Raw genomic sequence first — 14346 nt, 5'->3', positions numbered from 1 at the left:
AACTACCTTCATATCTTCTCTCACTATGCCCATAAATAATCTCCTTGGTCTTTCTCAACACCTCCTGCATGGCAGCTCCAATTCCAGCATCCGTCTACCAATATATTCACTAACCCTCCTCTGTACCTGACCAAACCATGTCAGTCTGGCTTTTCTGACCTTCTCTCCAAAACATTTAATGCGCTGTTCCTCTGACGGACTCAATCCTGATCCTATCCATAGGTGTTTCTTCCAAAATAGTTTTTGTGTTTCCATGTAAGTCACTGTCCGCTATAATATGCCGAGGTACAAAAACTTAGGAAGTTAGGAAGGACAAACTATGTGACCTTAATAGTTTTAGGATCATTTAGATAGAGGACACCAACCTTTGTAAGTTATTGCCATCATATTTTTTTGTTTTTTTTTAATACCGTAATTTCTGGACTAAAAGCCACTTCTTTTTACCACGCTTTGAACACCGCGGCTTAAACAATGATACAGCTAATTTATGGATTTTTTTTTGGGCCTAACTAGCTTCATGCTGCCAAAACATTTAGCATCATCACATCGGACCAATAAAATTACAATGAAATTCTGAGGCTGTTCTATTCCGACATTGAAGAAGACGGCTTTAATGGTTTTAGTGAGGAAGACGAAATTGGCAACCACTTGAAGTAGGACAAAGCAGGGACAGAAAATGGATGGATGGATGGACTTTTTCTTGTTATTCATTATTAATCTTTTTCATCAGCCGTGTTACAGGCACCGTTCGGAAAAAAGCATTTTCACTACGCATTTGTGGATGTTACTGGTATGTATTTAATTACAATTAAAAAAAAAATTCTGTTAATATCTTATGTTATAACATGGACACCTGTGGCTTATAGCCATGTGCGGCCTATATATATATATTCATATATATACACATTTATTTAGTTATTTGTAGCCGGTGCAGCGTACATTCAGGTGCGGTCATGAGTCCAAAAATGATGGCATTGTTAACATTTTTTCTGTCATCCACTTGCTTCCTTCCAAAGATGTAATTTCAGACATAATACAACCACCACCTATGGTTTGCTAGATTTAATTGCAGTTGCGTTGGACATCATCTTCCAGTGCCAATGCAAAACAGGGATGGTTGGGAAACGCTGTTCCTGCTCCTATTAAAAATAAGATGAAAATCTTTTTATTAAAACGCAATGAAAGGGACAAGGCTGTGAAGGAGACGTCTTTCGGTGTCCTCTGATACACAAGATAGTTCAGACAAAAGCTCTGACTGAGCCCAATGTTAAGGACTGCAAAAAAGAAATGGGCTTTTCAATTATTGTTTGCAAATATCCAATAGCAAGGAGCAGTGGGACCCCACTGTTGAAATTCCAGTAAAGGAGAACAGAACTATTCTAATGCCACCCATACATCTGAAGACTTGTGTAAAACTATTATCTCACACCAGCTCACATCTAAAGACTAGTTTTTAGTTTTAAGTCTCAGCCTTGTCTGAGACCAACATTTCACACAGACTGCGGATCTTACTACGAAAGACTTTGAAAACATTCGGGAAAAAACATGGAAGAATACAACTAGATTCTTTCAGCATTTTCTTTTCCCACCACGCAATGTTTTCACCTGGTATTTGCTGAGCCTCTGCTATTTCAGTCCATCACTTTTGCTTCTCCACTTTGTTGTGATATATTCAAGAGTTGACATCATACAAGCCGGGCTCCTCTGCCAACAGCTCCACCGTCCACTCCTATTTCTAGACAGTCCATATTGATCGCTATGTCTTTTGCTGTTCCCGTTCATCCATACTGCAAAGAAATACTCCACACTGGCCATTGTTTTTCTGCCAGGTTTCCTTTTTCCATTTTTGTTAGAGCTCATCTATTGGTTGTTGGTTGTGTTACGTCACCAGTGAAAGACTTGTGAATTTGTCAAACATGTTTGATATCATAAGCTCTAGACAAGGAAAAGACTGATCTAAACTAGCTCAGATTACTACTTTTCACAACTGCAACTCCAGTACAGCTCCAGTAAGACAAATTTCTTTCAATCAGTTTTAAGTCTGCGACTGCAGAAAATCGTAAGATATGAGCCACAGCATTACTCTCAAATCACTAAGACTTCAAATGTTTTGATGTAATTAGAAGTATCTAAAATGCCGTATCTCCATTTGTAACTAAGATAGTTCGAGTCAAACTTTGTGAACTTGTAAATTGGTCACCCGGGCTAATACAGGACTTAATGGCACGTGGCCTGTGATCTCGTCATATTTTTGTGTGTGTGTGTGTGTGTATGTGTGTGTGTGTGCGCGTTTTTAATTAAAACGACTGCCTATGGTGGTGTGTGAGTGTGTGGGACGCAGAGAGGATAAGAACCCAGAGGTCTTTGTGTCTGCTTAAAATTACTATATGCTGGGTCGCCACAGCGTAACAGTCATTTAAATGTAACTCTGGAAAATGAAAAAACATCCAGCCAGTGTAAGGTTTTAGTCTCCTTATATCTGTGACTCACAAGTCATTTAAATTGGTAATGGAGATGTCTAGAAGAAAGACTTCTGCTAACAGCTGTGGAGAGGAAATTTGATTTCCACTGCAGGGAGTTTTCAATACATATAAATTAACACTAGAAATCAAATAAAGTAACTTGTTTTTACCAATGTTTTTTTATTTTACATAATGTCTCGACCAGGTAAGGTTGAGATCAGGAGGCTCTTATGCAAGAAAGGCAACAGGAATTCATCAAGTTATCAACTCAATCCCAAAAAAGACAAAATATGAAGGATATTAACATCAAAACTTGATTATTTTTCCTGAGTTGGTTAGAGGAGCAGCCTGGTGGAGCAGTGGTTAGTGCTTCATAGCAAGAAGGTCCCTGGTTCAATTCCAACAGATCGGCCTTTCTATGTGGAATTTCAATGTTCTCCATGTGTCTGCATGGTTTCCTCCTACAATTCCAGTACATGCAGGTTCATTGTTGACCCGCAGGGACCAGACGTACTTGATCCAACCCCCTCATTCATTTTTAATACCCTTTCTTAAGTTTAAAATAAATACATTGATGGATAACTAGATAACTTGTGAGTTTGCGTTTTGCAGCACTTAGCACCATTTGGCAGCACTTAGCGCTGTTGTATTTATGCATGTATGCATGTATGCATGAATGTATGTGTGACTGATGTGTCAGAAAAAGTCAGATGTCAAACTGGCGCCCCTGTACAACAATTAAGGGACAAATTTCATAGTGGGGATGAATGATAGGCTGACAGACTGGTAGTTCAAGGTCGACGAATTGGGCACCCATGTTGTAGACCCTAAATTGCTCAGATGAGTGAGATGTACATCTTCATGTGTGGCCCTGTGATTGGTTCAACCAGGATAAGCAATATAGTGTGTAAATGATTACATGAATGGGATCAAATCGTTGTTGTCTTAAAGTAATTTTTGAAGTTTTTCAGAAAGCACCAAAAAAATCAGTGACGTATGTACAAACATGTATGGTTGTATGTCTCGATATGATGATGAATATGTGATCCACTTGTGACCGGTCTCAGGGTGAACTGATTTTCTTGCCCAATGATAACTGGGAAGGCTCCGGCGCGATCAACAATAAATGTTATGGATGAATCAAGTCATTTGGCTGGAGCAAGAAAAAAAATGCAAGTCAAGAAAACTAACTGGGACATGAAGCAAAAACAAAAACTCTGAATCACTTTCCAGGGACTCAACCAAACCCCTAATAAAAACTACAAATGACTTCGGCTGTGTGTGCATGTGACCTCCCGAGTTTTACTGTGATTGTACTGTCGTCCGCTAGGTTGCCACGGCATGTGGGATATCATCGCCTGCTGGCCCCCGGCCCAGGTGGGAGAGGTGGTTACAATAGCTTGCCCGACCTACTTCAGTTACTTCAGTGACCAGCAGAAAGGTAAACACCGTCTGTTTCATTCCAGCTGTAACAGACAAGAGAGTCTGTCTTCTCACCCACGGCTTTTCTCTGTGCAATTATAAAAGAGCCGCTTCATGTCGAAACTAGATAAACGTGCTCCCTGACAGTGATTACCCAACTGGGCGCTCAGCTTTCAGACAAGGCCAAATTTAAACAAATTTGAATAGAACAAGCCATTTCAATGTTAACTTTGCGTGAATTTATGAAGTGAATTTTTAGGTAGATAAACCACGAGGCATTAAACGAAACCTCAAAATGTCATCTCGCTGTTGGCTAAAGGCTGGTTCGTATATAAATATTTCCATGTTATTCACATCACATTTGGCTTCCAGAATTGTGATATTTGAAAGTGTATTTACATGCGCCCAGCCCGTCGGGCAGATACCAGAGATGTAATGTGTTGCTTAAAAGAAAATTGATATTCAAAGGCATTAAACACCTACTGAGAACATTGGACATTTATCAGAAACCCCCGGAAAGCCCGGGGCAGTTTGCAGACTTTGAAGCACCGCGCAAAGAAAACGTGGACTCCTGAGCCTCATGAAGAACATTCATTGTTACTGACAGAAGTAATTGTTAAGATGTCACATCTTGTACCTTTTGTGCACTGCTGCCATGATTTGAAAAGAGCTCTAAGCAGAAGAAACACATGGATACAATCTCATGATTAAAATTCCCAATAACCTTTAAACTTTTCTTTGGTTTTGTTTTATTAAAAAATTGGAGACTATTACAAATAGACACGCGGCCCCTTTCTGATGGATAAAGCCTTATCCGGGCTACTGCGAAGAGTATGTGGCGTTTACTGGAAAAGCTTTTATTGGGCACGGTAATTCAGTGGGGAATTACAGACTCATTCTTTAATCATGAACATGTAAAGGGTAGAAGAAAGGGAGGTGATTCTTGAGATACAAAGCACAACATTATCTAAGATTCTCTAAAAGCATCAAGGTAAAGACTGAAAAGTGATTCAATCCATTAACTTCTGCATCTCCTTTTTTGAAGTCTGGAGGTTTTTCAATTTTTTTTCCTTCAGTCACCATTGTCCGTGGAATGGAATTATTTTAAAACCATCAATGTGCGACCGCAAATGCATTTGTTCATCATTTGCACGTCTGTGTGTTGATGGATAATCGACAATTGGAGAGCAGGTGGCAGGAGGGATGAAGATGTTGAGCCCATCACAGGGACTGCACATGTAAGATGTTCTGGAGAATTGAGATGGTTTGGATGTGTACGGAAGAGGGACGGTGAATATCTGGGTAGGAGGGTGCTGAAGTTGGAAGCGCCAGGCTGGAGGTCTTGAGGAGGACCTGGGAGGAGGTTTATGGATATAGTGAACGAAAGGAGAGGGTCAGATGGAGGTATTTGGATCTGTTTCCATGAGAAAACATGCTAACGCAACAAGGTGGCCACAATGAGCGACACAAGGGACAAACAAACATATTTCAGACTTGGTGCCATCAATTTACCTTTATCTGAAGCTCATTTCACAACGACCTACATCGTTCATTGACTTAAAAGTAATGTTTGGAAACAAGATGACAAATGTTAACGATGTTCCTCCACACGGAGATCCTCAAAGTTACTTTTGATTACTGCGCTCTCACAACTTGACTCATCAGCTCCCTTTTCTCATCTGAAAGAAACACTTCAAACCCTCTAACCCCCGCACTGCTGATTGATTTTAAAAAAGATAGTCTGAGTGGATTTTTAGTGCCTCGCTGAATAAAACTTACAAGTACATCATCCATCTGTGACCTTTGACCAGAACTACATTTATGATGCTATGAGCTTGGAATTTCTTATTTTGACTGCTTATTTCCTCCTTATTTCCAGATTTTAAAAAATCATCCTAGCTGTCCAGAAAGCTCTGTCCTCCCAAATTGAAAATACTCTCATTCTTTCCCATGTAGATCCCGCTGTTTTACCCCTTTGTCTCCCCTTTCTGACCTTTATCTCTCTCTCATATTGTTCAACATTGTTGAGGAGATTTTTACATGTAACATGTTTTTCTGCAATATTGCTAGTTTGCTGTTATAGATAATGAGATAGAAGGGATAAATCCAATCCCAGAAAGCCTGGCAATGAGCGGCAGAGGAATGGAGCGTCCATTTATAACTTAGACGTCGGCTTCGTACTGCAACTGTGCAGTGGAGGACGCTCAGAATTATCGACCATGCTGGCAAAAAACAAAAAAATTGATCGATTTTAAATGAAATTGACACTTCAAGAAAGAGAAATAAATAAGGAAAAGAAAAATTTATCATTATCTTTTTACATGATCCCTCTTTACATACTTGTATAATATAATAGTTGCAACATGACAGCGGTAACAATTCTCTTTGAGAGGCATCTTTGGATTCAAAAGCAATCGAGCTTTAACCGCAGCCACTTTATCGATCTGTGACTTACGCTCCGTTAGCCTCGTGATCCCTTCCAGTTTTCATTTTCCATTCATTGCAGAGTTTCTTGAATTAGTATCCCAATCTTTGTTGGTGTATATTTTCCATTTGTATTCCCCTACACGTTGAAAGGTAAAGGCCCAACTTATCATCGCATCAACATCGAGCCACTGATCTTTCTGTAGACAGCACTGGGTATTTGATTTGGCTGCTATGGTCATTGTCAGACAGGTTTCATCACCTGTGATGGTTAAATGAAAATTACAGAGTGAGATGACATTATTCATTAGGGTGGAACTAATGAATTTGTTCCACCCCAATTGACAGATTATTGTCCATGATGAATGTACATCGTATCACAGTATCAGAATTGAATTATAAGGTGAAAGTACAACAGAACCGTTGAAAAACACCATGGCGGTAGTGACATATGACTTCAAAAATAAAAAAATAGCAAGAAAAAATATATGTATATCTTTGTAAGATTGAAACACAACTTGGAACGTTGTAAAGACGTAACTCTTCCCCAAGTCCTTTCTCAGCACACACTCTTTCAAAAAAGAAAAAAAAAAATAAGCATGCACAAAATTAAAGGAAAGACAAAATTTTCTGATAAGGATCTTTTTTTACCGCAGGTCCTTCATTCCATCGGCTGTCAGACTGTTCAGTGGAACAAGCACATAAACTCTTCTACATGTAGCACACAATGCTGCTCACAAGCCCCCCCTTTTTTTTGCACTACTCCACTTCCTCATCCCTATTTTGTACTACCCCTCTCTACCTGTCACTCTTATCCATGCAGTATCTATATTTATTATATTGTAATTAGAATATTATATTTATATAATACTTATTTGCACTGCGTGCACAGTTATTAGGAAAGATGTAATTTGGATGATTCATTTTGTTATTGTACGACTACAGTGCTCTTGTTCAATCCAAAATGTTAACAAACCCTCAAACCTGAACATTTATGTGGTAAAAGTGAAGTTTTGGCTTTCTAAAGAGAACATCTATGTACACCATTGTTAGGCAACAATTCGAGTCCACAATTATTATGCAAGTGAACAAGAAACAGGCGGCACAGTGGCGCAGTGGTTAGCACTTCGGCCTCACAGCACAACGGACCCTGGTTTGATTCCATGTGGAGGTTGCTTGTGAAACCCGAATAAATGAGCAAGTGAATGGTTGTTTGACTAGACAGTATATGTGACCCTGTGATTGACTGGTAAGCAGTCCAGGGTGTACCCCGCCTCTTGCCCCCTGACAGTGGAACAGTGGGATAGGCTCCTGTAACCCTGCATGCAGTATTAGTGGAAAAAGATGGATGGATAAATGAAAAGCAAAGACTTTTGAATACACTTATTTATTATCCCCCGTTAAAGTGAGAATAATAAACAAACTCAAAATTTACAAATAAACACTTCTGAAATTTTTCCCCAAAAACCTCAGTGACCAATATTGCCACCCTTTTTTCAAGGAGAGCCACAAGCTTTTCATACACGATGTCAGTCAGTTCCATGAATCTGGTCAGAATCAACTCTTTGTGCAGCCGCAACTGCAGCCTCCCAGCAAAGTTCTGAGAGATGTACTGTTTAACTTCACTGTAAATTTCCTGCTTAAGAAGGGCCCAAAAGTTCTAAATATGGTTTAAGTCAGGTGAAGAATGGGGCCATGTCGTTAGTTTTTCATCTTTAAGGCCTTTACTGGCCAGCCATGCGGTGGAGTACTTGGATGCATGTGAGGGAGTGTTGTCTTGCGTAAAAATTCAAAGTCTTCTTGAAAGATGCAGACTTTTTCCTGTGCCACTGCTTGAAGATAATGTCTTCTAAAAATTGGCAGTTGGTCTGAGAGTTGATTTCGAGTCAGTTTCCAAATCGAAAAGGTCCAACTATCTCATCTTTAATAATACATGCCCACACCAGTACCTCACCTCCTCCTTGCTGGTGTCCAAGTCGAAGTGGAGCTCTGTGTCTGTTACTGATCCAACCACAGGCCTATCCATCTGGTCTGTCAAGAGTCACTCTTATTTCATAAAAAGTCCACAAAAAAAAATTGTCTTCAGATATTTCTTGGCCTATTCTTAAAGTTTCAGCTTATGTGTCTTGTTCAGAGGTGGTCGGATTTCAGCCTTTCTTACCTTGGCCATGTCTCTGAAACACCCCCTACTTCTCGACACCTCAGGTAAGTAGCAGTTGTGGAATATGGCAGAATTGGTGGATAATGGGTTCCTGGTAGCGAAAAGACATTATGGATAAAATAATGGTACAGTCAAAATAATCACTTGCCTAATAATTGTGCACATAGTGTATACATTCTCCAGGACACCTTACTTACCTTTTTTACCACCCACATCTCCTACCTGTCATTTCTATAGCCATTTTTCTGCACAAGGAATTCATTTTATTTCTGTCTCATCTTTTTTTGCTTTCTATGGTTTATATTGTACATGTTCATTTGTATCTTTATCTATATCCCCCATTTGCATAATCTTCTCTCTTAGTATTTGCACACTTTTTCTACCCTGTAATGCTGCTATGACAATTGAATTTCCCCATCATGGGATCAGTAAAGTCTATCTATCAAAGGTTGTAAATTGCGTACTTCAGTGGAATATTCAATCTGGGTTAAGCAGTGTTTATATTCAGATTACGCATCTTAGAAATAGGCAAGATTAACTCTGTCTACATATCCAGGGCCACCTATGTGTTGCAGTTAGCAACACTCCGTTCATTATATTTTGCTTGACGGCGGTGTGAGTAACAGTGTGCCCGCCTTACGTTTAGTTGCTGCTGTATCAATCTTGCTCAAAACGTAAACTGTTTTCATGCAGTGTGGACGAGCACAGAGGACCAAATAATTAACTGAACATTTAATGAGAGTGGGCTGTAATAGCTGGGTGCCACGGTCGCTGCCTGTTCGATTTCCAACAGGGTTGCCTCTGTGCAAGGAGTTTGCATGTTCATCCCGTGTCTGCCTTAGTTTCTTTTGGGCTGTCAGATTTCTTCCCTTAGTCCAAAATCGTGCAAGAGTTAATTGAGGACACTAAATTCCCCAAAAGTATGACTGAAAGAGTGAATATTCTTCCCCCCGATGAATTCCCAATTTTATATTCTTGAAATTGGGAAAACTTTCCTCTCATAAAGCAGAATTTCATAACAACACTATGGCTAGACAACATCACGCTGCACCAATGGTGAAACTTTAAGGGTAATCATTGTGTGTTTAGTATGATTTGTGTTTGTAATTCGTAATGGTCCAAGCAAATCCTGCACATTTACATATATAGTGCATTTCTTTTCCCTCATTGAACTTGGTCAGTAGAATTTAATCAAACAACTCTTCAGGTGAGACCCCAGCCACATCCGTTGACCAGATAAGTCGAAACGTTTACCCAAACCAAGTTAAAAAATTGAAAAGCTAAAGTTTAATTGAGCTTTACTTTTAGTCAAATCAGGTTTAGTGGTTGTTCTCAAATAGAAAGGGAAGTCTTTCGGAATGAGCACCTTCTAATTCTGCATGCTACCGCGTCTTGGCACATGTACTCGCACTGTTTATTGAGTTGCAGCGATGGTCGCTTTTCACACGAGCCTAAGAAAACATTGTTTTAGTAAAATGACAAGCAAGTGGAATAAAAGGTGGTAGTATTTTGTATGCACTGACCACACTGTATGTTTTTTGAAGCAGAAGCACTCGACCATATTGGTCCTCTTCGCTCCATGCAACAAAAACTGAAAGCTGCTTCTCTTCATGTTCTCCTGCTGGTGAGCTTCTTTTCGGAGCAACCAATGTAGCGAGGACTCACTGTCACAAATCAGTCTGTTAAAAGAGCGTTAAGCCCTTCTGGGTGGCGAGTGTGTGGAAAAGGGATTCTCAAACGGATGGCCATGCCAGACTCTATGCAAATCATCTGGAGTTTATATTTAAAATAGGACTGGAGAGATGCACCGGTAAGAGACAGCAAATAGCTTTAATCTTTAATCACCCTTGATTTTATTCCTGTGTCTCGTCCCAGAAGCTTTTGGTTCAGAACAGTGCTTTTGCACACAAAATATCACACCAATAACGACAATTAAAAGGCGATTGTGCGTGTCAGTGGAGTCACATGGAATTTGGTTGTCTTCCTGATATGCTCAACAAATGTGTCAATTTTGAAATTGCTCTTTTCTTTCCATCCTTTTCCATAGTGAGGCAAATATTAAATGACTGACCCTCTGGTGTTTGTGTGTGTGAGGTAATTATAGGAGTCCTCCCTCGTCTCCCTGGGAAAAGCCACAGAGAATACGGATAACATTTGATATTGTTTTACGTCTTCCGTGAAGAGCTTAATTTGAGCAGGAGCCACAGTGGAATATCTTATTATGGCTAAAGAAACTTGAAGAATGGTGGAGGGAAGTGGATATGGTAGGATGAATGCAGACGGCTATAAGGTGGTTTCATTGGGAGACTTCATCGGGCAGATTGGCCTCTGGTTTGATGTTCAGAAACAAGCGATGCCATTGTGCTGTTGCAGGGACCTCAAGGGTCCACAGTGGCAGCAGCCTCTGAAGTGATCTGATTGAAACTGATTCGGGGAAGCCGTCGAGATTCTTGCTCTGCACTTTAATGCAAAATATTGTTTTTTTTTGTGGAATGGACAAAATGTTTCTCTTCTTTTTCATTTGTCTCTCAAGGAGTTTTCCTTTTCAAACACTGAATAACAAAGTGAACACAAACTGTCTTAAGTTTTCTGTCGGTAAATGGCAAATTAATATATTGAAGGATTTTGTGAAAAGAAGAATCCTGTGATGGTGAACGTGTATGTGTGTTAAATCTCAAAGGAATGATCTCCTACGAAGAAAGCCTTTTCGATGAATGACATGAATTTGCTTTGAAAGTGCAAGCAAATATATTTGGCGAAAACAGCTTAAGGTAAACTCTTCTGAAAGCGTAAACAGAGCTGGGGTGAGACTTTAGCTTGGAAATATATTCTCCTGGCCTACAGCCGCACAAAGTAAATCAAAACACTTTATTTTATGCGTCTCTCTCACTCGTTTTTTCAAATACAAGTACTCTGATGGCAGCTGAAAATCCCCCACCGTGGTCGTTGTGTATTTCCCAGGTTAGGAAGCAAGATATTTCTCATTAACACCCCTGATTTACAAATTTGACAGCTGTCAGAGCTGCAGGAAGCTCATGAGACTCAAAACTCTGTGCGTCTGTTACTTGACCAAAAACACTGTTATCACCCGTTCTGCTCGGCGTGAGAAAATGATCTGTTTTTCCTGGAAAAGATGTTTCTTTGAAGATTGCTTGACGCCGTTGGAACAGATTATCTGAAGATTCTTGTCATATATCTATCTTGCGGGTTTCAAAGCTCTTCACACTGGATTGCGTTTGCATGTGCGCTCACACATCAATGGCGGCGAAGCTGACGTGCACGGTGCTAGCCAGACCATCAGGACTACTTTGGAAGTTCAGAGTCTTACCAAAGTGCACTTTGGCATGCAGACAGACAGACAGGGGGAGCTGGGAATTGAACCACCAACTGTCCATTGTAGGGCATCCAACACCAACAGCTGAGCCACTGCCATATATATACGTATTTGTGTATGTGTATCGATGTGTATTTGTTTATGAATATATATGTATGTATATGTGTATATGTATATATGGGTCTATATATATGTACATGTATATATTTTTGAGTGTGTGTGTGTGTGTGTGTGTGTGTGTGTGTGTGTGTGTGTGTGTGTGTGTGTGTGTACAGATTTGTTTATTTTTCTATGTCTGTCTGTAAAATGAGATTGAGTCCAGGTGACACCGTTTGCTTCAAGGTGCATTTTTCTTTACCGCTGCTACTTTGCAATTCTGCCCGAGTCTGCAATGCAGCAGAAACTGATGAAAAGGGCCAGGAAAGTCCACGGGCTTGAAACATGACTTCACATTTACTTTAGTCAATGTCTCCGAGAAGAGACTCAGTTCCCCTGCTTGGCATCAGTGGCGAGGAAACAATGTCTTTAACTGGGGCAAAAACTATGGACAGAACCCACCTCAGTAGATCAAGCCATGGCCCCTGGGAAGTAATGAGGGAAAAAAAAGATATGGGAGGAAGAGTGTCCCAGATTGAGGCTTGGTTGACTGATACCAGTAGTGGAGAATCTGCACATTTCAAGATTTCCATCTTCTCGGCCCAGAGCCCATATATTAGGACTTATTGTTGGAATTGCCTGTACGTAAGTGCACCAACAATATAGACCATCATTTATGTTGGACATGCACAGAGGAGGGATATTGAAGACCAAAGAGGAGATTTGTAGATACAATAAGTGGACATGAAGTTAGTTAAGGTGAGAGGAGAGGATACGGGGCACAGTAATAGATTGAGGCAGATGATTTGCCACGGCAATCTCTGAAGAGAGAAACCGAAAAGGGAAAAAAAAAGAAGAGTCATGTTCTAGTTGAGGCATCATTTGAATTAAGCTGTTTGTATGAACACTTAATGCCACCCAAATGAATAAATCATGAATGAATCCCATGAATAAAACAAGTATCAGACTATTTCTGGTGCACTTCTGGCAAAAAAAAAGTATACCTCCAATTGAACTGGGCAAAGATATACTGTAGTTGGTTATAAATAATGGATACGAGACATTGGGGATGTTAACTACACTGTCATGTCAATTGTTTGGATTATTTTCATTGAATATAATATAGACAGGTTTAAAATGGTACATACAGGGTGAGGCACTGGTACAACACTTTTGTTCAAACTAGGAAATACAAAATGGATATTCAAGCCCATATTCAAGCTCAAGATAAATGTTTGGCTCTCCTTTGCTCCACTTCAACAATTATCCCAGTTTTGGTTTGGAACAATCCTTTTTTGTTCAGTGCTTCATGAAACGCTGATCCACAATAAAACAGGATACACAAATATTGCCAGGGCCAGGGCGCCATTGGCAGGGATTTGGTGTGTTTGATACAAAAGAGAGAACATTCTGCTTCTCCTAACAGAGCTGTTCCAAGTCTTTAGATAACAGGAGACATTTATTCACATTTTCAAACTTTGCCAGATGTTAAAAAAAAACAGAAATCACTTAAAATGTGATATATGTGGAAGGAGACGTAACTTGTGAAACGCTGTCACAAATGACACCTTTTATAGTTTGACAACATCATGTGAATGGAAATACGTACATACGTATGAATATTATTACTCATCTTGGGCATGTTTATTTGGATGTGCTTCGAGTGTGAGTGACAATTTAGGGGTCTGATATGATGATTTGTCATGACAGTGACTTTTAAGGAATTACATTGATATGTGCAAATGTCAAACACGTGCACATGTGAAAAATGCACATGCTCGTATCCCCTCCCTCCTCAGGTAACCTCTCGAAAACCTGCACAGCAGACGGCTGGACCGAGATGCATCCTTTTGACATTGTCATGAACTGTGGCTACAATCTGAACAGCACAAGTGATGATGTAAGTAGACCATCTATACAAGACATCACAACAGTAACCCGCTGCAACTTGGAGGCACAGCAGGAAATCTCTTCCCAGTGGGCAGGAAAATTGACTGAGAACATTTTCCGCCTCTCTGTGGGAGAATGTTGTCGAGTTCGTAAGGAAAAATGCTGCTATTGATTTTTTGCTTTCATAACTGCCTCACCATTTATTTCGTTGCCTTCATTCAATTTTTGTTTATTGTGTTTTTTATTTATGAGTCGTCCGAAGCGGTGGAGTGTTTCAAAAGTAGCACAACTGAAAGTACAGATAAATATGCTAAAATGGTCATTATGCAGTATCGTCTATACGGATGTTACACATAGATAATGTAAACCAAAAATGATGCCAGTATCAGAAGTCTTCTTCTTTTCCCATTGGCTTTTCCCTTCAGGGAAAAATAGCCACAGCGAATCAACCTTCTCCATCTGACCCTATTCTCTGTACCCTCCTCTCTTGCACCAACTAACTTCATATCCTCTCTCACTACATCCATAAATCTTCCCTCTGATCTTCCTCGAGACCA

The 14346-nt window shown here is 39.9% G+C and overlaps 1 protein-coding gene across 1 annotated transcript in view; it reads left to right on the top strand.

Annotated features, from left to right (window-relative positions):
• Nucleotides 1–14346, top strand: part of vipr1b (vasoactive intestinal peptide receptor 1b) — a 47583-nt gene that overhangs the window by 11570 nt on the left and 21667 nt on the right. The window contains exons 3-4 of the mRNA XM_086151137.1: nt 3793–3903; nt 13699–13799. Coding sequence (XP_086007263.1) covers nt 3793–3903; nt 13699–13799 — 212 coding nt within the window. The remainder of the gene's footprint in view (nt 1–3792; nt 3904–13698; nt 13800–14346) is intronic.

This window comes from Fistularia commersonii, chromosome 8 (assembly GCF_037954325.1).
Source record: "Fistularia commersonii isolate RoL2024-O1a breed Wild chromosome 8, RoL_Fcom_v1.0, whole genome shotgun sequence".
Lineage (NCBI taxonomy): Eukaryota > Metazoa > Chordata > Actinopteri > Syngnathiformes > Fistulariidae > Fistularia > Fistularia commersonii.
Note: the sequence above shows the minus strand (reverse complement) of the source record. Positions and strands in the feature narration are given on the sequence as shown.